Here is a 27,181-nt window from a genome sequence, read left to right on the forward strand (position 1 = left end):
CTCTCCAGGCTGCGATTAGCGCGCTTGCTCGTGCAGTTTTCCCTTCCTCTCGTCTCTCCGTTAATGAGCTTGGACACATAAGTCTGACCACCAGCTTCTTTAGCTGTGACTTCTTGTGGCTCGCCCTTCTTGTGGGGAACGTCAAACACTGTCCGCTGACCAGCTGCCACGTTGAGTCTTTCACCTTAGCTGTGCATGCCATACCATGGCTATAATAAATAGTTTTGTCTTTTTTTTTTTTTTTTTTTTTTTTTTAAGTTTGTCTGTTAGTAACTTTGAGACAGTGAATTTTTAGGTTTTTATAAGCCATGATCAACATTTCAGAAGCTAACAAATGCAATAACTCCCACTGTGTTATCAATCTCTATAGTTTTCACTTCTCGAATTTAATTACTAAAATCAATATATGTTTTTGATTATTTTCAAATTGTTTTAGCTGCACACGTGTCAATCCAGATTAGTTGGTTGGCTTCTGGCGTCTGAACGACTCATTTCAGGATGACCAAAACCTAAGAGCAATTCTACTATCTTAAACTATTTCAGAACTATATCTGAACTTAAATTTACAAAACCTTTTATTTTTCACAGACTTCACACAGAAGGCAGAGATTATATTTTATTTTAAAGCTTTAGGGCCCTAGTGGCCTGTAGTCATGGGGTAAACGGGGGGAAAGGAGAGAGGAGGGGAAGAGCTGCAGGACTGTAGTCTGCATGCTCGACCACTGAGCCTGGTGGCGCCCAGATTTTGGGGGTTTATTTCCATGGTAATTGGAGGTAGGGGGCAGTGCGACCCCCATGGAGTTCCTGTGTGAAACCCTTTCCAAAAAATAGCATAGGTTCAAGGACTATTGAAAGCAAATGCCTCATCGAATAGTAAGGTAGCATAAATGGGAACGAATCACTGCAATACGTTCCAGTTCCATCGCTTTAGCAGCATTCGTCGTGATATTTCTGAGACTAGAGTTTCTTTAGGTGTGTAGACCAACGCTTTGGTCTCGACGCCTCCCAGACTTGGCTGTTAGCGTTGGCCTCCAGGACCATTAAATCCGGATTTATCCTACACCACAAAGAGAGGCTTATCCAAGACAGTCATCTACTGCAGGTAAGATATAACCTTTCAACAGAAACTTCAGAGTTGTCACTTTAATTTGATCTCCGTTTTTGTGTGCTTTGGTTTTGAACTACCCCTGCAATCAATGTCACTTAACCTAGATGCGTTATTTTTATTTTATATGAAGCTATAAACGATGTAAACTGGTTTTATGGTCTAATAAGTGCGCGGTCTAAAAGCCAATACTGTGAGAAGCGAAGCGTGAAAACAGAAATGCCTATCAGCATGGTTTTTTAAGGATTTGGATGAGTGCAGCAGGGGGAGCCTGGTATGACTTGATGCTGAAGGAGTAGGTGCCTCATCCTGATCAGATAAGAGTAATGGAAGCGAATGAAAAGACCCCTGTCCCTGATGGCTACAGCAAAATGGATGTGCTCCCTGAGGTGTACCTCTGGTATCATCCACGCCTGTGGACACAGATTTATTGCCCATTAAAAAGCTACACCGAAATGTACCTCTTAAAAATGGTGTGTTTATCCTGTTGAGAAGTCCTTTCAGGAATGAAACGAGACAACTACGAGCAGCAATAGACCGGGGCCAGACTCACTGTGACAAGATGCTGGGAGCCAATTTCTTACAAGGTTTAATGCCATAAAGACTTAAAAGTGATCTTTAACCGTCAAACGTTAACAAACAAAACTTCCTTTGAATATGGACATGTGCAATCACACTACACACATATGGGGTCTTTTTTTTCTTTCTTTTTTTTTTTGGTTTTGTTTTTCTTCCTACTTTACAGGGAAAACAAGTTTAACCAAGCAGGAAATGAAAACAAGAACAAAGTGAAATTACAGATATGGAAAATAAAACAATCTGTGGCAATAGGTTCAACATTTCTGTACACAATTCTGATAAAACACCAGAAATCAGGAGGCGTACACATAGTGGAATATCCTTTAGGCCAAACCCGAAATAAACTTGACATCGTTTACTCTGAAGCCATAATTAAACACGTCTGGGTTGGTAGAGTTACACGTTAAAACACACAGCATCGGCACGAGGAGTAAAACTAAAAAGTATCATCGTACAGTAGATCCACTCTTGATTTATCATACACCTTACCTCCCCAACAAAGTGACAGGATCATTTACAGATGGCGGCAGCACGAAGCAGCATCGACAGAAATAATTGCAGTGTCATCTGTGGCACCTGCCCCGACCCGGGACGCGCGCGCGAGCAACGCAATCTGCGGCTTTCTGTGTGACGGTGCTTTTCAACGAAACCTTTTAAAACTGTCTGGGTGATTGCGGTGTCAAAGCACATTACACCGTGTACTGCTAGACTGGATTTTTTTTTTTTTTTTTTTCTCCCACTTTAAGTCTGCCAGCTTAAGCTTGCTGTACGTTTAGGGAAAAGCCTGATATTTCAAATATATTCCCTCTTCCTAAATTTACAGACAAGTTTTTCATTTTCTTTTTTTCTTTTTTTACTTTTGCCCACGTTCTTTCTCTTTTTCAGCTTCTCTACTCGTGGCGAAAAGAAATTCCCAGGCTAATTAAAGCCTATTAAAGGCAGGTAATGTCAGGGCTGGTAGCAGGACCATGACAAAGTACTGATAATTGTCTGCCAGACTCACTAAATCCACCTGTCCTGCAATTATTGCGTCCCCCTCCCTTCCTCTCCTGACACATTAATCCGCAGCATGGCTCGCTCGGCAGGCTGATGCCTCAAAGTGCATCCTGCAAACACAGATGTTGGATTTCAGACCGGTTTAGCACACACACGCCTTAGGATAATTGCAGCAGGAAAGTCGACGCTGGAGAACTGAAATGCATCACTGTGCCTGGCTCTAGGATTTATACCCCTTGAACTTTTCCACATCGTCTCACTCTGCAAAGATCTTATTGAGATTTTATCATGATGCGCCAACAGAAAGTGCAAAGTTGTTCAACCGAAAGAAAGGATTTATGGTTTTAAAATATATTAAGAAAACAAATCTAAAAAGAACGGAATGCTCTCGTATTCAGTCTCTTTTACTCTGAAATGGGCTTTATTTAAAGGTTATCAACCAATTTGCTTCAGAAGTAATTTGCATTGTAGGATAGGCCATCAGTAACAGTAACTATGGAGGAGCTGCAGAGATTCATCGCTCAGGAGGGAGAAAATATTATCAGGAGGCTTTTTAATTGTGTACTTAGTTGGGCTGCACACTGGCACAGTTAGGAACGTAGTTTCTTTCTGGATGTTCTGGGTTCTTCCCACAGTTTAAAAAAAATATGCGTATTAGGTCATTTATTTACTCTAAATTGTCCTTCGGGATGAGTGCATGAATGGTTATTAGGACTAGCCAGGGTATAACTTGCCTATAACTTGAGGTAGGCACCAATCCTACAAGGATAAACATGTAAAGGCAATGGATTGATTAATATTATTCTTCTTATTAGCTTTGCACTCCATAAATAAAGTTGTCTAAGTCTAAATCTGGCCTTTATGGACAAGCAATAAGGGGAAAGCCATTGTTGAAAGAAAGCCTTAAGACGTTCCATGTGCGTTTTGCCATAAGCCACTTAGGGTACACAGCAAACGTGGAAAACAACATGCTTTGGTAAGTTAGGACAAAAATGAAATTTTTGGTATACATGCAAAACGACATATGAGGCAGGAATCTAACTAGCACTGCACTTCACCCTGAACGGACTGTCCTGACAGTAAAGCAAGGTGGTGGGAGCATCGCTTTACTTCTGTTAGGAATGGGGAGCTCCTCAGAGCTGATGAGAAGCTAAATGAAGCTAAATGCAGGAAGAAAACCTGCCAGAGCCTGTTGGGTTGGAGGTTCACCTTCCAACAGCCTTAAACATGCAAACATAGCGGGAGTGAAATGGTTTGGATCCCGTCCCAGCATATTCATGTGCTGGAGTTCTTCAGTCAAAGTTAAGAGACGCTCTCAGTCTGATGAGGGTTGATGTCAATGAAAATGGCAGAAGTGCATAGATTTGAAAAGACTTTTAAAAAAGTTTCTACAGCGTTTTGATTTGAGGGAGATGAATGTGGAGAAGTTCAAGCAGTGTGAGAAAGTTTGCGGGCCGTTGTAGCTGTAATTATTAGTTGTCTGATCGATGTATTTTTTATGTGTACTTTGAAATAGGTTTTATTAATCAACAAGCATCACATCAATCCATCCATGAGAAATATAACAAAAGATTCATTAACTATTAATAACTATTTAAATCTGCAAGAAAGGATGCAGAATAATCTTGAAGTAATAGTCTATCCTTTTGAGTTTTCTTAAAACACAAATAAATATCAGCTCAATTAACCATTTGCCCATTTTTTTCCCACAATACAGTAGTTTTCTTTAATGAATATTTCATTATTGTATGCTCTAATAATAACTGCATTTATTTTAGAAAATAATGTTTATGACATATATTAAGCAATAACTATTCAAATTAGCTGATGCAATTCCTGACTCGTGCACCACCAAGAATCCAGGTTTGCACTTTAAATTGGCGCAACACTTTGCCCGTGGTCTAGCCTGGAGGAAAACATCTGGACAACACATTAATTACACCAGAGAACATGTGCTGTTGTGACGAGGATTCACCCAGGGTCGGGAGCTAGCGCTGCCTTTCAACATCATCAAACCCCTATAACCAAGACCTAGAAGCCTTTTTTTTATTTCTGGATGTGCTATATTTACACAGGTTTTGCCAAATACTACAAGTGTGCTTGCCCCAATTCATGTTAAGTTTTCTTTTAGAGCAAATTCAGATATTTAGGGTGTTTTTTTTTGGGGGGGGACAGTGAGTTTAGAGTTTCACATTTACATAGTTTGGAGATTAAACAAAAGGCTGGCGCCCCCCTAACGTCTAAGTCATCCTGTGGAGGAGTAAGGTGTGTCACTGTGATAGTTGTAGTCAGGGCATACCTTCTGCACCAGTTTATAGTCCACACTATAAAAGGCTATGTAGATGCATATGACTTTGAAGGGTTTTGAGCACAGCCATGACACGTGGCTCTGCGTGTGCTCCTGATAGCACACCTTGGACGGGTCGAATCCGCACAGGGCGGTCTTCTTGTTCCGGTCAGTCTTCTCGTACTCGATGCGACAGTTGAATGACTTGGTGTCTTTGGTCTCCAGCGTGGACTGCTGCGCGATCTCGAACTCCACCACCTTGGAAGGCGGCACCAGGCTCACGGAGACGTTGCCCATTCCGGTCGAGTTGTGGCGGAAGTAGACGCTAAACGTGCCGTTCCCGTGGTCCACGATCTTTCCTGTGATCAGCAGGTTGAGCTTGACTGTCTTGATGTTCGAGTGGAAGTCCCCCCACCCGAACATCTTTTTGAACTTGCCAGTCTTCACGATGGGTCTGCGTTTAGTTCTGGCCTGTGCGCCCTGAACATCTGTCTGGTTAGATAACCAGTCCCAAAAGTCCTCCATGTTCTGTAAATATGTAATTTCCCTCATGTTGCTCTTGAGCTCAGGGGAGCCCCTGGCAAACAAGCGCAGGGGGTTGAAAATCCGTGGACTGGCCCCCGTGGGAGAAATCTTCTGTTCATTGTCACTGTCCCTCCACTCGATGAGCTCTGTGGCGCCTCCATGCACTTTCCTGCATGTGATCTTTAAAGAGCAGAGAGAGGTAGAGAGAGAAACAATTTTAAGTGAGATTAAAGCAGCTTCAAAACATCATTTTACAGCAGCATGTGAAACATTAAGCCATCTGCAAAAATGATCCAAAATCAGTAGCTCATTAAATGTTTAAGTTTTGCGTAGTTGTTTTTTTTGCAACTTCAGAATAAAAAACTGTGTAAAATATTAAATGAAATTTTATTTACATAGTGCCAATTCATGATACATTTTATTTCAAGGCATTTTCCGAAATCAAATTCAATCAGATTATACAGATTGGATCAGATTTTACAGATTGGTCAAAATGTTTCTTATCTAAGGAAACCCAGTAGGTTGCATCAAGTCTCTCCAAGCAGCGTTCACTCCTCCTGAAAGAGCGTAGAGCCATAGGGACAGTTGTCTGCATTGTCCATGGTTTTGCAGCAATCCCTCATAGTGAGCATGCATGGAGCAACAGTGGAGAGGAAAACTTCCCTTTTAACTGGAAGGAAAAACCTCCAGCAGGACCAGGCTCAGTGTGAACGGTCATCTGCCTCGACAAAATAGAAATATGATTGTCTATTCACATTTTTTGATGTAGTTTTACTGTCAAAATGCAGCAGCAGTGCAATAACAAATATTAAAAAGAAATGCTTAATGTAGAATAACACATCCAGCATTTACACTAATTAAAATATGCTAAACAAATAACATTAGTTCATTAGTTGTCAATTATTGGTTAAAGTTCTAACCTTAAGTCTTTTGAAAAATGGAGTAAACACAGTAATATGGGAAAAACAGAAGAAACTTAAATTAATTGCCTGGCAGCTGTAAACTCAGAAGTGCTAATGTTTCACTCTGATAAATTTAGCTTTAAGCATCCAAACTCAAAAATATTCCAAGAAATAGTCACACAACCCACCCGTCAAAAATACTTGTATAAATTAGTGTTGACTAGGCTTTAACACAAATCCTAACATTATTTTAGAAATAAGGGTGTATAAAACAAAAGTATTGCATATTTAATCAGTGTTCATCTAAAGTGCTTTGTATAAAAAAAAAAGTCCCAGTTAATGGAGGTGGCATTAGATCTCGCCATAATAAAGTGCCAGGGCATCTTTTGTCAAAGTGAAGTCTGTCTTACAAAGTGCTAAACACTTCCAGCATGTGATCTGGAAATGATTGCAACTTTCACTGTTTTCTGCTCATCCCAGTCAATTTGGATACAGATCTTGGTACTGCAGGGTGATCTCTTTCTCTTTTTATTTTTTTTTAAGATGGAATTGCAAATTCAAAGGGCATTCTTGCATTTCCAACTGGAACTGGTGAGTATAAGCAGTAGAGCCATGAGGGTAGGTTTAACATCAGTACATTAACCAGGCTCTGACATTGCTCTGACGCCAAACTCGTCACTTTCAGCTATGAGGACGTTTAAAGGGTTTCCGTGCCTCTACAGCCTGGTTCAAGATCTAGGCCCTGACCATTCCAGCGCTTTCCATTTCTTGACTTTAAGCCAATCTGTTGTGGATTAATGGCATGTGTTGGGTCATTGACATGTTGCAGGGTCCATTTCTGCCTCAGCTTAAATGTTTGACAGGTGGTCTCACAGTATAATATAATTCACGATAGATTCTGTGGTGGTGAGCTGGCCAGGTTCTGCTTCAGTAAAGCTTACACCATGACACCTATAGCTCTACGCTTCCCTGCTCTTATGAGGTTCTGGCCTGTGCACCCTGAACATCTGCCTGCTTAGATAGCCAGGGAAGGGTGGCTTAGTGGTTAGAGCGGCACGCCTGTACACTGAGAGGGTCGCAAGTACCCGGTTTGATGCCTGCAGACTGCCATGGTGTCAATGAGCAAGACCCTCAGCCCCAGATTGCTCCCTCGGCAGTTAGAATAGCTGCCCACTGCTCCCTAAGGCATGGGTTAAATGCAGGAGAATACATTTGTTGGAATGTGCATTGCAATGACGAACAGTTCTTTCTTTCCTTGTAGGCAGTAGTTGATTTATGTCAAACATATTCTCTGTTCTGGTTTCCGAATAAGTCAAATTTTGACTCATCTGTGCTGACAAAATGACTCAAGATGTCCTGGTGTCTGTCTGCATTCTTACTGGCAGACTTAAGTCTGGCTTTCTTCTTTGAATCAAGAAAAATCAGGTTATTGTCATTATGCATTATGTTGGTGAGATGTCAGCTCTGAATGCACACATAACGTATAAAGGCTTCCTCCTTGCACACCTTCTTTTTTATTTTACAAGGATGTACATTTTATACCAAGGGTCGCAAGAGCCTTGCTATAGTTCCTGTGATGACTTTTTAAGATTTCTAAAATCTGCTTCTTTTCTTGCCGTCTGCTTTCAGGATGAACTTGCTTAGATCAGGCCTGGACATGTTGCCAGCTGTTTTGACTGTCCTTCACTTCTGGACAATTGTTTTTAAGTGGGAATTAATTATTTTTTTTCCTGCACAGTTTAATGGGTGTTGTGTTAAGTTTGTATAGTTACATTTCTTGAATTTCTTAGTGTGTTTAAAACTGATACTAAATCCACATGGTGCATATTATCACAAAAACACAGGATACTTTGTTGAGTTGTTTTGTTTCACACAACTGTAGGAAGAATTTTAAATTGTCTGTTTCAGAAAACCCAAATTCATTCATTTATGAAATTTTCTCATCTTTTAAGTTGACTTGTTCGTTAATTTCTTTCCTTTGATCAATGCCAAATGTATAAATACCGTACCTACAGACAAAGGTATTTTAGGTAACTTCAGCATTTGTGCTCAAGTCTGTATAGTTATGCTCTATATTAGGTGCCAGCAGTAGGCTGCTAAGACATTACCCCATCAAAACGACAGGAAACAAGTATAGACGGTAAACATTAATTGCGAGATAAAAAGTAATTACATCTGTTCTCTGTGTCTGACTTTTGATTTTTCTGTTTATTTTTTGTGTAAGCCCAATTTTTATATTTCCATGGTGAGGGGTACCAGACGGAAGAACGTTTTTCCATGTTTTCTTACGTTTGGCTTCCATGTGACTTAATTCTGCTCTCTAATTGGTTTCTTGAAGATTTTAGATGCGCAGGTACGAATTTCACTCACAGATGATGCAAATGGAAGAGTGAGACAACAACAGAGACAAGACAGGGAGTGGTGCAGCCAAAGAAGATTTGGTTATTTATTGACAAAATAACAATATCGTGAGGTCTTGCTGAGGGGGGGAGGGGGTTAAGGCACTTGGAATGGACTGACTGGCTTATAAATCCAGCAGCAGGCGAGTGACTGTTGACAGATATACGTGGAACTGGAGTTTATTGTTGTGTTCTGCGACTTCAGGTGCACCGCCCCCAAAAAACCCTTTTATCAACAGCCGCCACTGGATTCAAGGTCTTTTTAGTGCCTGTTATTTATTTATTTTTGTTGGGGACAGTTTTTGAATCTTGCACTAGTGTCCAACACCGAAACACTCCTCTGTGGCGGGATCATAACGTAAGCCAAGCATTGCAATGAACTGCGATCCGTCTCTGTATCTCTTCAACCCCGTTTCTTTCTTTTCTCTTTTTTTTTTTTTTGCTTCGGGAGTGATTTCTGGTCCACTTCAGATAAAGCTGCAGTAATTCACAGCAATAGGCTTAGCTAGTTTTATTAGTAATTAGTAGTGCTCTCTCTCTCTCTCTCTCCCTCTCTCTCTCTCCCCAGGCCCTGTTATAGGGATCACTGAGAGAAGCAGATGTTGAGAGCACACGGTAGCGGCTGTTTAAATCCTCGCCGAAGATGCTGTGCGCTTACTCCCAGACTAATTATAATTTTTTGCTGTAAGCCTAACCGAAACACATGTGTACAGAGCTAACAAAGTAGGTCGTCTGGTTCAATTTGTTTTTGTCGCAGTCGCATTCCGAACCTCTCCATCTCGCACACAATAAGGCTGCGTTTCCCGCTTTTATAATTACGGCTTCTTTTTAAATGTTGCTTACGCCCCACGCTGCGGTGGCACCTCGACGCCTAAAGGGAAGGAAAGCGACTCGGCTATCTGGGTATGGAATGTGAAATCGATAAGTCTGGCAGAGACAGTGAGACTGGCCAATCCATCAGCCGGCACATTGCTTAATTAAGACAGTTGCTCCCTGTAAACATGGATGAATGAGGCAACACTGTAATAATGTCCCTCTGTGTAGTTCATGACAGCCACAGCCATTCAATCGACCAGGCACCGGTGGCAATATTCCCAGCGGATGCTCCTCTTTTAGTAATACCTCAAGCGAGCGCCGCTGTTAATTTGATTGGACTCTAACAACGGCGAAACGACGCTCACGAGTGGATGTAAAAAATCCGTGTACTCCCAACAGGGAACGTTTCCTCACCCCTGCAAACAAACGAAAGAGGCGGCTCTCGCTTCAACCACCGCAAACGGTTTTACCCGTTACACAGCGAGCGTCACGCTGCGCCGCTCCAGAGGTGAAACTAAATTGTCTTTCGTTGCAAATCTCAGGTGAGCTTTCTCTTGGATAATTATAATGGAAATGAAGAGAGGAGCTTTAAGTATGATGAGCAACTGGGGAAATTGCTGTGACAACAAGCGGATCAGCGCAGGGATATCTAATACTTAAAAATGCCTCGGGAGAGATGAAGCACGGGAAACTTGAAAGCTTGTGCTGAAAACACAGGCTTTGCTTTTCGCGTCCTCTCTCGCCCGTCTTTGCCAACACCTTGTTCATTTAGGTGAGAGTGTTGCCTCGAAAAAAAAAAAAAAAAAAGAAATCTGACGAAAAGAATATCAGTGTTTGTGAGGGGGGAGGAAAAAAAAAAGTCTGAGCCAAGGTCTGATGAAGGAGAATCTACAAAAGCTTAATTAAGATTTCTTAATCGGTACGGGCGTGCTAGAGGCATTTCAGGGCGACTTGAAACAAGACGTTATTATGATAATAACTGCAGACTTCATTTCAGCAGCACGAGGCGAAGAGGTGGTGGATATCTGTCTGTGTGGTTAGGGTTCTTCCTTTTCCTGTACGTCTTACACAAGCACAAAGAAATGCGCATGAACCTTGAGAGCAAAGGTATGCCCTGATGTAACGCATCGGTCTATGTTATATACACGTTCATGAACCCATAGAGAGTGTTGCGAGGTAATATTTAGTTTAATGGGGGTTTGCACATAATTTCCTTGTTGGGAAAGAAACCCAATAGATCCATCTCATGGGCTCAATTACCGGGCCCTCCACTTTTGCTGGCCGACCCCTGGCAAAGATGTTCAAAAAGCTGAAAAATAAAAAAAAGCAAACGTTTAATCCTGTTTAGTTTGGATTACGCAAAAAAAACATATTTATGTTTTATTTTTTCAAACAAAAATCACATGGACACAGTTGTTGTTATCCCTGCTGCTAATAGTTTGTGCATCTCTTTTTGACAACAGGACAGCACTTAACATTTCACGAGGTCCAAACGTGCAGAGAGAGGACGTTTTCAGATTTCCTCATTGTACGAACTGTCCTAATCTTTTAAAGTCTACTGTCCTCTTTGATGAATTGTTCTCTTAAACTCACCTCAAAGGCCTTTTTTTGCAGGATTTAGGTCTGAGTACTGAGATTGTAACTTGGTATATTTTTTTTTTTTGGGGTTGATTTGGTCAAATATTTTGGATCATTATTCTCCTGACAGACGTTTTAGGGAACACGCTTTCATTTAAAATATCCTTGTATTTCAAAGAGTCCATTGTGCCATGCTGTCTGGACAAGATTCTCAGACACTTTAAATGAGAAATAGGCCCACATTTTCACAAACCCACCACCATTGTAACACTGAGACATGGGCATTCTGCACGTTTGTTTGAAATGGTAGGACAGAAAAGGCTTTTTTCAGGCATCACTCAGAAAGCTGTTATTATGGATACGGGGGACTTCACAATGCCACTCTTTGGCGCAGTTCAACAACTGACCCATTTTCAGTTTTTGTGGTAGAGGTCACCAGATCTTTTATTATGCGCTCCAGAAAACAATCCCAGGTCTTTTAGAAGAGACTCTGGCCCACACCATCACAGATCCTCCACCATACTTAACAGTGAGTTTAAGATGGTTTTCACAAAAGTGTTTTATTTTTTTCCTTCACCAGATTTATGTCAAGTGTTAGCAGTGGAAAAAAACAGATTTTTACACTCTGTTAACATCTGGCTTTAAGATGAGTCTCGAGTAATATCATTATGCCCTGACAGCACTAAATACAGTGGTTAATGTTCTAAAGATGTATTAAGGGCTGTTTTGTTTTCAGCCTGCTGTCAGAGGTAGCCTAAGACAATTGTATCTGCATTAGTTTGGCACGGTGAGGCCACACTGTGAACCACTTACTGACCCGACCCGATTCAAGCAGCAGATATAACACCTGGACAGCTGTTACTTAATACTAATAAACCTTAAACTGAAGCCTGTGAATTTTGTTTAGATTGAACTTGTTGGAATGCCCCTCAGTAAAAAACATGAAGGTAAAAAAAAATTACAGGTTGAGATTTTATGTATCACATAAGGACTGTATGGGCGAGTTAATTTCTCTTCATTGTGGTGTACTTGTAATAGCTTATTGGCGCCGCAGCCATGAGACTATAGAATAAGTTTAAAATCTCTCTTTATGTGGAATAATTTTTTTTTTATTTTTTTTGGAGTTGGTTTTATGCAGCTCCGTGTGCAAACAGTCCTGCATTATTTTCTGTTTGCTGCCGACATAACACAAACAACACAAAAAGCATAAAAAATGTGACTCAGACAAATGTCAGCCATGTTGATGTCTAAATAATAAAGCAGTTCCAGTGAATGAACGTGTCTGTGATGGTACCAAGACATCAGCGGAGCCGTTCAGCTGTTCATCTGACAGGGACTGTTTGATGTGACTTTGTGTTTATTTGCCTGTGAAGCGCTCGGTAACTTAATCCAATCATTCAGGATGGATTTTAATGCTAAGCATGGTTTGTCGTGCCGTTCTCTTACATCCTGATCAGCCAGGTCTTTGTCCTATGCGGCAAATTCAAGTCCCATTTAAGTTTAGCAAACACACATTTATGTTTGTGATGGTAGGGCAGAAAAGGTCTCCTTATACGCCTCCTATGCAAGCATTTGGCATGCTATGCAGCCTTGGCAGTCCTAAGATGCTTGCTGCAGTTTACCAACAGTGAGCTTTGAAAATGGTTTCATCTCAATCTGCCCACTGAGTGAGTGCGGTGGAACACAAAAGCACCGAGTCCTTGTACAGCCCCATGTCCCGTAACTATGAGAAATGGACCTCTGTGTCACGTCACATTTACACCTCAGGGAAAGACTGGGTCATGATTTATTAGTTAAATATTCCTAGAAACTCTCAACTTAAAAAAGGTATACATAGAAAAAAAACAGCTTCAGTTACTTTTGTTTTATAGGTGTTGTGTAAAGGGTTGTAAATAAGTTTGGCCCCGGGTTTTTTAAAACAGATGCACATTTGCTAATGTGAGTTGTTTTCCCTACTTCATAAATGCATTCAAAAATATGTAATTCAAAATACCGGTGATTGAATTTGTTTGTGTGAGATATTGAAGACCAATAAATGTGGAAGGCTTGATTGGGGGTTTGGGTTAAAAAAAACAACAGTTCTGCCCCAAATTGGTTTTCTTATTTGTTCATTCAAACAGTGAATGGACAAATAATTGTACGTAGTGCAATCTGATACCAGTGTAAGCTGTGGAGACACTGGTATTCCTGTCATCTTAAAGCTCCTATTTAGTTGATAATGGTACTTGTATTGTGTATTTATTTTATTTATGTATTTATTGGACCATATGCCGGAATAAAGTTTATCTATCTATCTATCATTCAGTCAATGTTAAATCCCCCCTCCCCCCGAGTGGTTTACACAATATAGAAGTAGTTTAAGAAAAGGTTCCCATACGTTTGATAAACTAATTACCTTGACACTGGTGTCTGATTCCCAGCTTCTGATTGGTCACTAAGCAAAGGCGCTATTTCACTTTTTTTATTATTTTAAACATCTAGACTGACTTTCATTCTCTCATACTTGAAACATAAAATGCTATAAGACTTAGTCGCTACAAAAATATTTATTTTGGGCCAATATGTTTTTTTAAGTATATATTTCTAAGTATTAACACATTTTATATTACTGATACATTTGAACTACCGCGTGCTTGTGATGTACCTAATGTAAGCACCATTTATTGTGTGCAAAACCTATGTGTCGCTCCAAATGTGATTTATTTGTGCATTAAATCAGTTAACTCAGAATTCATGTAATATGTGCAGCGCTTTATAATTTCTGTTGTACATTTAAGCTACTATGTTACTTAAATAAACCACTGAGGAGCTTTACTTAACAGTCCCATGGATTCAGCTGATGGAGGGCAAGAAAGTGTGTACACCCCAAACAAAAGGCCAGTTCGTTAAAGGATGAGCACAAGACAAACCTCTAACACTCACACCTATAGGCAATTTGGATTCATCATATTATAAAATGCTCTCTTTTAACTTTTTCGGGGGGGAAATGGGATCTAGAGAAAATGAGTACAGAAGCAGGAAGCATTTGGAGCATTTGTACACATGCGTAACTGAGTGATGAAATACTCATCCTTCACAGCACTCAGAAATAAATTTCAAAGCCAGGTTCTCCCTTGTTATATCAGAGGAAGAAAAATACATGTTTATTCAATCCCAGTGGCATCTACAGGCTTTCATCTTCACGAGCACTTATTGTAGTAGCTCTATTTTACTTTTTTTTTTTTATGTTGATCCGAAGTGTATCCTAAACTGCCCAAAACTCTGTTAGACCATCTTTGTTCATAGATTAACTTCAAGATAATGCTTATGCAGAATGTTTTAAGTCTCCCTCACCGTTTTGAATCAAATAACATAGATGCATAAATTTTAACATTGGATTTTGAAATGAATATCATATTTAATGTTGGGGTGCATGGCACTTTAAAATGTTGTTTTTTCGTTGCAGCATTTTCTGCGTGTCCTCCAAAAATAATAAACAAATACAGACTGCACATCATGCGTTTGTTTGGTTAGATTAGAGAGCTGTTTTCTGTTGGCTTTAATTTGGAGACGGAAGAGTTGAAATCCAGACAGCAGCCTGAGCAGCAGAGATTTACGTGGTGAGTCAGGATGAATCAGCCTCGACGTTTGTCTGTAATGAGCATTAAGGAGCTGGCTTCCCGTTTGTCCCGTGGGTAGACATATCTTTTAGAGGCCTGACATAAAGGTAATTGCCACAGTGACCAGAACTAGCCTCTAGAAAGTTATTAAGAAGCCTGTGACATCTGGCCTCTGCATCATGTGAAAAGATGCCGTTAAAGTGTATTTGCAACAAGAAGCTGGCTGCATTGCACTTGTGATGTGATGGGTCCAGGGCTGCGGGCGAGGCGCCGGTGCTGTTTTGATGGCAGCCACAGAAATGTGTCTCGGCTTGGCACAGTTAACACTTTGGCCTCCAATTGGTATGCAAGAAACTGTTTTTTTTTTTTGCTTAATTAAGATGCTGCCTCTGCAACGAAAAAATAATCAGTTTGAATTTTTCATACTGGATTTTTTTTTTCTTTCCAGGACATAAGGCTGGGATATGTGTCTAGGGGAAATTGGTTTCAGGCATTCCTCACAATAAACAAAATGGGCAATTAACCTGCTCATCAGTGCAAGCAGAGTAGTCCCAATCACGCATCCCGCTGTTCTTCATGGATTTATCCGTGCAAATTGACCTCACTTTGGTGGTGCAATTCATTTCTCTGCTAATTTTCTGTCTGAAGCGTCATTAACTTGATGTGTTTCTGCGTTGTAAAAATCTGGACACTTTACTAAAATTGCACCACCTTCACCGTCACCTGTTGTAATGCTTTCCCAGCGCCGCCGAAACACAACTCCTGTCAGCTGCTCAGCCGGCGCTGTTAGCATTAGGCCGCAGATTGACTGCAGCATCTTGGTTTCGAGCATCCAACATGACAAACAGCTCAGCTGACATTAAAACCATTCTCAGCCCCACCATCTCCCAACCTGCCCAAAGACCTGCCCGAGCCATCTTCCTCCTGATGTTACGGGGCATATAATTTGTAATGATTCACATCCAGAGCCGATTCCAAGAGAGCAGGCCCCTGAGGTGCTTTGGGAGCACTGAGCAAAGAGCCTCCACCCCGCCGAAGAATAGATTGCTGCTCTGATCGCTGGAACAGCCTCACGCTCCAGAGCCATCACTTTTAATCAGAAGCCGGCCGGGGAAATACATGCCAGGTGCTTCGGCACGGTGGTGGATCGCAACAGCAAATCCACACCAGAGGCGCCTTACCAATCACAGAAGGCTACCGTTAATGTCTGCGCGAGCATGCACCATATCTGCTCTCTTCCAGTATAATCCTTCAGTCCATTACCGCCTGACCTCTGTGAGAATGAGACAGATTAACGTCTGCACTCATCTACTCAACAACTTACAAGTCTTAATTTATTATGCGACCGATATTCTTTGTGGTCAATATTGACAGCGTTAACTATACGTTGCACTTATTTATTTAATGGTGTATTATTATTATATCACCCCTGGTTTTCTCACATCAAATCAGTGTCTGACTGATGTCAAAGACCAGCACTAGCCTTATGTATTGGCAGACTTTGCAGCTGTTCAGCATTTCCATCTGACCATAGAAGAAACATGAATTCTAACAAGACTGGTTTACTATTACTAAATTACTATTACTAACAAAGTTACCAGTTATCTAAATAATGATGAAAACCTTCATGGTTTAGAAGTCATGTTAACACTTAAAATTTAAACGGTATATATTAACACATTTTATAGCCAGAAAACCTATAAATTCAAAGTGGACATTCCATAAAGTTTATCTGGTAAGAAAATACTTTCTTAAACATGTTAAACCAATAACCGCCCCCCCATAACACCCGCCTGCATATTTAGCCATGATAATTTTCCCAGTGTCTGAGCAAAATGAATGAATGAAAAAGTGTTGAACTGCAATTGTGTTCTGAGGCAGACACCCTGTCTACTTTTGAGACTAATCTTAAAACATTCCTTTTTGACAAAGCTTATAGTTAGAGTGGCTCATGTTACTCTGAGCTACCTCTATAGTTATGCTGCTATAGGCTTAGGCTACTGGAGGACATCAGGACCTATTTTTCTCGCTCTACTGATTTCTACTGTTCTCCAGTTTTGCATTGCATTGCATTGAAATGACTGTCGTCATTTCAGCTTTTAACTTTTTTTCTCTCTCTCTTTTATCTTCATAGTAGGTACACCTGGTCTGGCGTTCTGTTAACTGTGACATCATTCAGAGAAGACAGATCACCCGCTATTACCATCTAATATAGAACAGATAACTGGAGCAATGTGTGCTTTTGTGTTTTTTTGCCTGTCTTGTTGTGTCTCTGCTCTGTTTTCTCTAACCCCCAGTCGATCGAGGCAGATGACCGTTCATACTGAGCCTGGTTCTGCTGGAGGTTTTTCCTTCCCGCTAATGGGTGTTTTTTCTTTCCGCTGTCGCTCCATGCTTGCTCAGCATGAGGGATTGCTGCAAAGCCATGTACAATGCAGACGACTCTCCCTGTGGCTCTACGCTTCTCCAGGAGTGAATGCTGCTTGTCGGGACTTTGAAGCAATCAACTGGTTCCCTTATATAGGACATTTTTGACCAATCTGTATAATCTGATTGAATTTGACTTTGTAAAGTGCCTCGAGATGACATGTTTCATGAATTGGCGCTATATAAATAAAATAAAATTGAATTGATGTATATCAGTATTTTATCTTCCAACCACATCTGTAACATAAGCTTTGCATGACCTTTTTAGACCTAAACAAAATGTGGTGGGTATACAAACTGCAAATGAATATATTGACCTCAAGTACTGTGGTAGATGGTGCCATCAGAATAAACGTTTAACCTGTATTATGCTGTACTTTGGCTAAAGCCACATGAGGAAAACACAGACTGATTATGTGTAGGAAAGTGAGACTTGCACATACACTGCAGGGCACACATTAGGCGATTCCAGTGACAGTTATGTGGAGGTCTGTTCTGACATGTTTGTGCCTATCAGACTAACAATGCTGCTTAGAACTGGAGAAAAAGTCACAAGAATACTGCCATGATTTTAGTGATTTAATTACAGTATTTAGGCAAGAAGACTGGGCTTCCAACAGAGTGTTTTTTTAAATTCCTCCACATAGTAGTGCTTTGTTGGGTCTTCAGTTTTTGAACTTTGTTGTGTTATGCATTGATGTCCAAGTATGGCAAAAATGTCTGTCTTCACTGTTTGGTAACTTTCTCAAATGCTTTTTGCTGGGGGGTTTCTTTCACACTTTTTTGTGTATTTCTAGATTTGGCTCATGGAAATAAACTATTGTGAGGCAGAAGCCTAAATACATTTGAAAAGGAAAAATTGTAAAAAAAAAAAATGAAATAAAAATAATAATATGATGCATGTCATTAAAATGTACCTATTGACATACTACGACTATTACAAAAACCCACAAAAACATATATACATCTTCAAATAGAACAATCTACGCCAAGCAATCATTCTGGTAGTGTTTACTAAGTCCCTTTTGAGCCAGAAAATATTTTTTACTCCGGGCGTGATCTGCAGACAAAAACATCACAGAGCCATCTGCCTCCAGTACCGCAGAACTATAAGAAAACAAGATGGTAACAGTTAATGCAGCTACTGTAACAGCCAGTAGACGGTCCAACAACACCTAACAGTAAAGTGAGAGCTCAGCGCTACCTTTTATTTTATCCCTTTGGAATGAAAAATATTTTTTTTTTCGCTTTTTCACACGTAAACGTTGGGTTTTTCCTGTTTTCACCACCGCTGGGTGTTGCCGACTCCCTCGGCTCATTTCTTCTCCTTGTTTACTCGTTGCACTCAAGCGCAATATCGTACTTCAGGTCACGTGGCCTTGTTAGGATAAATTAAATATACACAAAAGCGCATTGTTTACTAACAAATAGCACAAAAACAAAGTGTAAAACACAGAAACAATATATAATAAGCCAACAGGGTGCAACAATTTATTTGGAGAACCTTTCTGTGCAACCAGAGAGCGCTACTGGCACAGACATTCATAAAGTCATAGTACATGACTAGGTTTCTTTAAAGTCAATTAATAAATTTGTGCTGCTGCTGTAAGTTATTTGTTTGTTTTCTAGTTGCTGCTTTTGCTCTCTCATTGCTTCTGAATATAAAAAAAGGTTGGTTGCCAAACCCTGATTGTACCCTGAGCTACTGCCTGCTCACAGGACGTGATTGTCAAAGAGCAAATGAGCAAGTTAGGGAAATGACTCCCCATTCATGCAACCCAATCACATTTAAAACAACCAAAGTCACCCCTACACAGTATAGCTTTTTCTCTTTTAATTGCTTTGCAGTGCTGCTTAGTGAACTCATATCTTGCCATTATGTTGGCACTATGGTTAAATAGAATAAAACTAGTAAAATAATTAATATCATTAAGATTTGCTCAGAGCTGTCCTAGGCTTTCCTGATCATTTTCAGTGTGTTAAACATGTTTTCTTAAAAACTCAGGAAAACCTTGATAAATTATGATGGATTTTTTTAAATGCAATATAGGCAAAGAAAAGAATATTTAGAATGACCACATCCCACTCAAGTATATAATAAATTTGAGGGTATTAATAAGATTCTCAATGAAAACATGTTTTGTAACATAATCAGTTTAATTCATTGTTAGCTCACTAACTGTAAAACTACTTGTTATATGCAGAATCAAATGGAAAAAGCTTTTTAAGAATCGATCATATAAAAATAAGTTACCCTACTGTGGTTGCTGAGTTAAAGAGGAAGAAGGGATCCCAAATGTAATTCTGCTCAGGGTCTGATTAAACCTCGGACCAGCTCTATGAAAACTAATATGGAACGTGTGCTCCCATTATGAAGTACTCGGATAGATGAGAGGAGTGTAATTTAATACAAAATACAAAAGTGAATGAAAAATTCTCTGCAAATGGAATTTCCTTTGATTATGCAGATTGGCAAAGTCAGTTAGGACACATAAAACAATGAGTAAATAAAATTGTTTTTTTCAGCTGTTACTAAAAAACTAATAAAATGTTGTTTTAACCTCCCACTTTTTGGGGTTTAAGCAACAGCCTAAAACTGCAAACGTCCAAAACCTTTTAAGGACAAAACACCCACTACTAATAGGTGCCTATAATGCAAATCCACAATAATTACCAAGTCAGAGCACCCAGCTTTCTGTCTTCAGTTAACAATATTAAAACAAACAAGCAAACCAAATAAAATAAAAAATAGGAGACTGATTTGACCCTAATTTCCCTACACACAAAGAAGTCCAAACTGGCTTTATGTGTAGTTCTGAATGATGACAAATTTTCTTTCCTCAGCAACACCTCACTTCACCTTCAAAAATCCCTTGCAGGCCTATTTCTGTAAAGAGTACCACCTCTCCTAACACCTCAAACACAGTAGATCATGCCTCATGTGCCCATTTTCACCTCCTGCTCCACCTTTATTAACATTTAAATAAATGTAACCGCTAATGTCAAATCCTTCCAAATGATCTGTTTCTCTACACCAAGGCCTAAACGATTGTGTTCACTCGTGAGTCACTTTTCACCTTGCAAAAGATAAAATGTGAAATGTAAATAACACTGGAGACTGTAGTTTGTTAATGCAGTATATTTATCCTAAAATAATATAGTGATAGCAATGTCCTTTAAGAAGTACATTACTTTGTCTAGTCACCTATCTTGAACTCAAGACAGTGTTTTTAACAGTGTGAAATATCATCATATTTCAGAACCAAAATAACAATAAATCATAAAAGAATGAAACAGAAGTCAATTGCAACTGCCATTGTTTTTCTATGTAATTTTAGACACAAGTTTCTTACACTAAAAGCGCTTTGGAGCCATGCCGCTCTAAAACAATACCATACATGCATGACGACATAATAGATTTCTGAGCAGGGCAAAGACTACCAGCTGTTTTAAACTTTTTGTGTGTGTGTGTGTGTGTGTGTTTATTACATATCTCTCAAATATAACTGTCAGGATCTACAAGTCTGAACACAACTGAAAAGGAAAATTTGTAAAAAAGTGATATATATGCCCTTTACGGTTTAAGTCAATCTTCAACATGAACAAGCAGGCTTGAGCAAAACTCTGTTTCTACAACTTAAACTTACTGATCTCACGCTCTTATGTCAAGAAAGGTCAGGTCCACATTCATCTTTCAAGACATTATGTACAGTTACTTGGTTCTTGCGTTCTAGTTTGTTATGATAAAATAAAAAAGTACGTAGGCTCCAGATAGTTTTTCTACTGTCAGAAAATGTATTCAAGTGACATTTTCAGTAGATGGCTTCTTGTGCCCTGCTGATGTTACTCAAGGCTGTTCTGTGATTAGCATAAATTATAGCATGCAACTTAACCCTCCTCTGGCTACCATAAATCTTATAATGTGAGCCATTAGTCATATTTCCAGTGTCAGTATAGGTCTGCTCCAGCTCAATCACAGAATTCTGTTTTTCTTCTGCGTCAGCGCAGTCTGACTCAAACGATGCCGAGACTCATCTCATTTGGACATTGACAAACTTGACTGCTGGAATGGGTGTTGACTTGAGTTTTCATGCTGAAACGTTCTGCATCATTAGAGAGCCACTCCTTACAAGAAGTGATGCACTGAATACAACAAATTGTTCACAGTTTCCTGCCCTGTAGCGAGCAAGCAGCACGCATTGAATTATAAGAACATGCTTCACTGTTCAATAATAAACAACTAAAAGTACAGCAGGTGTCACATTTGCTCTGTTCTTTGCTCCTTTGAACCTCTTTCACACTAATGAGTGTGTACCTTGGATTTCAGCAGCATACAAAGACACTAAACACCTAGTAACTAATGTACAAGCATCACCTTTCTATGCATCTGATACTGTTGCATACAGGTAGTCATATTTAATAAATTAGAATATCCCTTCCAATGAGACTTCTTAGTCAGATTAAAAGTACCTTTTGAAAATAACAATCTTTAACTAGGTATTAAATATACTTGTTGTTAACCCCAAACTGTGTTCCATTCAATGAATTGAGTTACTTAGTAATATTCTAACTTATTAAAGGGGAAAATCCACTTTTTTAGCCCTTGGATACGTTTTGTTGTGTAATTGGAGTCTCTAGGAATGCAGAAAAGTTGAATGTAATATGTTCAGGTACTGCGTAGATATCGTTATGTTCTGTTTTGGTCATATTTTTCAATCCATTCCGATTTATTTATTCTGCGTTACATGCCTGTGCAAATTCTCAGTTATCCGGGTCATCTCAACAGCAAACAGACTTAAATTGGGTGTTCGGTTGCCTTCGATTTAAGCCTCTTTGCTCCTATTCTCCATTATGTTTTTTTTTTTTTGTTTTGTTTTTTTTTTTGGAAAATTATATCACAGTTTTTGCTGTGGAGCTGCTAAACAAGGCTATGGACTTCCGGCTAACCAATCTCGCTAATCTGTCATTTTTTGTTTTTCATAAGAGTTTGTTATCCAAACTGAAGGATTCTAAAGCTACAAGTGGATAAGTGAAAATGTTTAGTTGTTGGGTGTATTAACCCACACAATTCATTACTCCGTCCCCCAGCATTCTACAAAAATGGCCGAACGGGGTGGAGTGGAACCCTTCCCATTACTGGGGAGTTTTTCTTTCCACTGTTGCTTCATGCTTGCTCAGTATGAGGGATTGCTGCAAAGCCATGGACAATGCAGATGACTCTTCCTGTAGCTCTGCGCTTCTTCAGGAGGGAATGCTGCTTGTCAAGACTTTGATGCAATCAACTGGGTTCCCTTATATAGGACTTTTTTTTTGACCAATCTCTATAATCTGGCCCAATCTGTATAATCTGATTGAATTTGACTTTGTGAAGTGCCTTGAGATGACATGTTTCATGAATTGGTGCTATATAAATAAAATAGAATTGAATTGAATTGAACGGGGGAGGAGCATGAAGTGCCTCAATGGTATTTAAGGAGTTCCTCTCAGAGGAACCTCAGTACAGAAATAAACAAATAAAAACGGAAATGTGGAGTTAAATTAAAAAATGTTTAGACCAAAGCATTGCAGTTCTAGACCACAACTGAATGATTTAAATGTGAAAAGTAAGCAAGCATGATATGTCCCTCTTTAAATATGACTGTATATTTGATCCCCAGCTACATAAATCAGGTTGCCAAATACCTTTTAGCCATGGCAATAAATTCTTTGACATGCGCAATACAACTTAAAGATGCCATCTATTCTGTAATCACTGACATGACAGGTATTAGAACAATTTCCTGATAGCAACATTGTTTAGCTTAATGAAGTACTTAATTTACCGCTATACTAAAGGGCAGTCAGAATCTATGTATACAGCATTGAACTCCTTCATTCTATTGCACAAGCACTATACAACCCAATGGTGATTCTAAGTGACACAAATACTTCATAGACATGAAAGGACTTGTACTTCATTTCTTCAGGTTTAAACTCACATAAATCGCTCATTGTGTGATGCAACTCAAAGCAGCCCATTAATCGGGTGCCATAGTGTGCGTCAAGCTAATAGCAGCTAGCGTTAGCTTATTTTGATCAGGAGGTTTTCTCCTAGACGGGTACTTTATTGACAGTTTTATGTTGCTCTCAAACATTGAGGGATTTTAAAATAAACAACGCTTTTAACACGGTGGGGGAAACCCTGTTTTATTTACCTATAGATTTTCTGCATTGCCATAGTATAAGCTCACACTGAACATTTTAGAAAAATTGAGCCTTGAATGCATACCTTTGTTCAGTGTGGAGGGAAAAAAAGTAATATTTAAAAAAAACCATATTCCTTCTATTCAGTGGTGGGAACAGCTAATCAGAAAGTTAGCTTCGTAAACGCATATTCCGCCAACAAAATTATTAGCTACACTACCATTAAAGGTACAGTTGGCACTTTTTCTGGAAATGTGAATAAGAAACGCTCAATTCCCTTTCTGAATAACTGCACGCATGGACAAGCACCTAAACTTAGCGTGAACAATAATCCACTCTGTAATTATCCAATTTTATATTAGTGCGCAGACCTCTCAACTTTTATCAAAAGTTAGGAGTGAGATTATGCTAATTTGGGGGCGTGGCTTGTTTGGGGCGGGGCTAACCGGACCCTGGAAGAGCCGGTGGAGTCAACTCCATCTCATTTTTATCCCACCAGACAATGAAGTAGACATGTATTACTTGTGTTAAAAAGAGAAAGAGACATATTAATACTTTATTGTTCAGTTAATGGATTAAAACATAAATAATACACAATTGTTCAAATAATACTGAATAAAATTAAGTAGATTTTAATTATTGACCGAATTATTATACTGTTACACATTCATCTATGGGTTGTTTATCATTGTAAATCTATAACCTGATTGGTGAATCAGGCTGAGTTTCATCAAGCCTTTATGATCCCCTCAGCACTAAGGCACACAGAGGTTCCCGCTGCGTCTTTACGCACGATCCTGCTGCTGATGTGTCCCTCCTTTCAGCTCAATGCATTTCTAGACTGTTACAGTTTATAACATTCTCATCACCTTTCACAGCGACAGGTTTCTCAGTCAGTCGCCGCGCTGACCAGACAAATCTCTATTGCTCTCCTCGGTGCGCTCTGGGCGCCCAGAAAGCACCTGCTCCGAGGGAAAGGAGGGGAGGGGGGAGAGGAGCAAGCGCGGAGGCACAGAAATACGGTGCATGTAGTTACAAAATGCAGAATTAATAAAAACGAAACTTATAAACTGACCAAGTGGCGTTTTAAACTGCATCTGGTTAGCAGAACTGTTTTTATGATCAGCGTGCAGCCATGACTGGTTCTGAATGAACCAGTCATCTCGCAGCAGCTCCGCCCCCTCCCCTCCTGTGTACGCGGTACAGGACCTTACCGGCTCACTTTCACCACTGTTAAGACTAAAATTATTCATAACTCTGATCACTCTTCCTGCTGCTCTGTTAACACGAACTGCAGCAGGAATTACTGATGGCCACAAGCTGTGAAAGAAGCCGAAACAACTCAGCAGAAGGCGGAGTTTTGTCGTCCGCAGCCCAGATGGGCTTTGTGATTTTTATGCGTGAGAAATTCCATGTTTGCGTGTGAAATGTCTTGTGTTGCGTGTGAGCGTGTGAAGTTAGTGAAATGCGTGTGTCACACGGTCAATGCGTGAGAGTTGAGAGCTATGTTAGTGCGACCGTGCCCACCACTGCTTCTAACTTAATCACAGTAACACGAATATTTGCAACCATGTTAATATTTTACACTCTTTTACGCCCCTGAAACATTGCTCAGTGTTGGTGCATACAGAGAAGGCACTTTCATCGTTCTTTTATCCATGATCTCTCTTGATTCCTCAACATTCCTCTTTTATACACTCTTTTTTTCAGCTTGTTGACATAAGAATTTAGGTCTGGGAACTGAAATGGCTATGGGTGGAGTGGGTTATGGGTTGAGTTTGTCTATTGTGAACTATTGCTGTGTTGATTTAAACAAATGTTTCGGGTTGTCTTGTTGTTGTTGTTGTCTATTTTAAATTCTGCTGCAGAGTCCACCAGATAGTTATTTAAACTTGTGACATTTCATAGGGTTCATGATATCATCCACAAGTGCAACAATGTCTTTTGGAGGAGAAACAGGCCTGCAGTATTAAAAATCCTCCAAAATACATAACAGTGGGCATCCTTTGGTTAATGCCTACATTTCTATTGATATGATAAAAAAAAGTACTTCCAAACAGCATGGAATAAAATACTAGAAATAAAGATGAAATTTAAAAATGTACAGTGTATAATTGCATATTGTAAATAAGGTCAATTCATTACTTATATTTGCCACAAAAAATTGTTGTCCACAATTATTTATTAACATGGGATTGTTTTCCTCCTTCAATAAGTGTACTCAAATTATTTGTTGGATTTTTCAAACTATTTCAGCGTGAGATTATTCAATCAAAGAGTAATTTATATAATTTACTTTAAATGAAGGTAAGGAGTAAGAGTTTCACATAAGGAGTAAGCAAAAAAACTTTCGCAAGATCATTCTAGTCAAAAATCACAGAAACTTACAGCCCATTCCACTGAAATCAGAGCTGTAGCCTGTTGAATTCATGACTTAATGTTAAATATGTTCAAAAGTAGCTTTTGAAGATTGTACAAGAATTAATGGAAATAACACCACACTAAATTCCAACTTGAAATAATAATAATAATAATATCAGCACTCTGTTAAGCAAAACTTTACAAAACTCGATCCAGGCAACTCGAACTGCTTCTGCTGTCACAGCTTTCATCATGCTCCCTGCGCCGTAACTAACTGATGTTTAGCTGGAGTGAATGAGACAGGTGACATAAATAAAACACCACCAAATGAGTGAGCGAGCGAGAAGAGACAGGGAGGGGGCGCTGCAGTGAAAGTGTGTGTCTGATGGTGTGTGTGTGTGTGTGTGCATCAGCCCGCTGCTGGAGAGCACAGAGGGAAAACACGGCTGATATGAGTTAACCATTTTACCATGTTACAGAAAAGGACTTTTGAAACATTATTTCTATAACCACAATAAAATTATACATATACACTTTAAAGTATTCAAATGGTCTAAACAAGGAGAAGACAATTTTTTTTAAAGTAAAGTAACACTTTTGTATTGTCCAATTAAGTTAATGTTAATGGACCAGTCAGTATATTAATATTGAATCTTTAAAAAAAAAAAAAATCAATCTGTAAGGTGAACTTTTACTATTTCCACCATGTGACCTCTATTATATATCAAAAGAAGAATCAGGAAATGTCCGTATATTTATCAGGATTATAATTTATGCATAACTAATGTATATTGACAAAAGCAAATTTAATTACTAAAATGCTTTTCATAAAAAAAGTGCTAAAATATAAAAATCACCCCAAAAAAAGCAAGATAGACATATTTAAGATATTCTTTACGGTGTTATTAAAAGCAGCAAGTGTTTGTGAGGCGCTCAGGTGGTCGGGGAAGGGGTTTACAAAGGCAAGGAGCATCTGAGCAGAAGGCCCGCTCACCCATTGTCCGTAACAAGGTAGGAGGCAGATGGAGCAGGCTGGCGTTATGTGAGCGGAGGGAGTGGGTAGGATGGGCGGGATGTAAGGAGGTGCTTTAAGTTTTCAGGAGCATTGCCAGGAACTGGTAGGCGGTGAGGGCAACTTTATAACAAATTCTGTAGGTAATGGGGAGGCAGTGACGTTTATGGACAATCTCAGCATCACTAATAGAATCAAGAATTACGTTTATTTTTGATCAAACAAACTATGCTCACTAATTATGCACTAAGAAACAGAAAATCACACGACCAACAAAGAAAGGTAGACAATGTTGATTAAGTGATTGATTAACCTTAACAATAATTATTAAAAGGGTGAAGTTTTGTCGCCTGGAAATCATTGTTAAATGCTAATGAACTGGTTTATTTTTAGCCTCTCAAAAGCCAGAAGA

General features: G+C 39.4%; 1 protein-coding gene across 1 annotated transcript in view; it reads right to left on the reverse strand.

The window, feature by feature from the left end:
- Positions 1–2,524: 2,524 nt before the first annotated feature.
- The window catches only part of nxph2a (neurexophilin 2a), a 35,392-nt gene continuing 10,735 nt past the window's right edge, over positions 2,525–27,181 (reverse strand). The window contains exon 3 of the mRNA XM_012854439.3: positions 2,525–5,672. Within this exon, the coding sequence (XP_012709893.2) occupies positions 4,926–5,672 (747 nt within the window). The 3' untranslated portion in view covers positions 2,525–4,925. The remainder of the gene's footprint in view (positions 5,673–27,181) is intronic.

This window comes from Fundulus heteroclitus, chromosome 7, assembly GCF_011125445.2.
Source record: "Fundulus heteroclitus isolate FHET01 chromosome 7, MU-UCD_Fhet_4.1, whole genome shotgun sequence".
NCBI classification, from domain to species: domain Eukaryota; kingdom Metazoa; phylum Chordata; class Actinopteri; order Cyprinodontiformes; family Fundulidae; genus Fundulus; species Fundulus heteroclitus.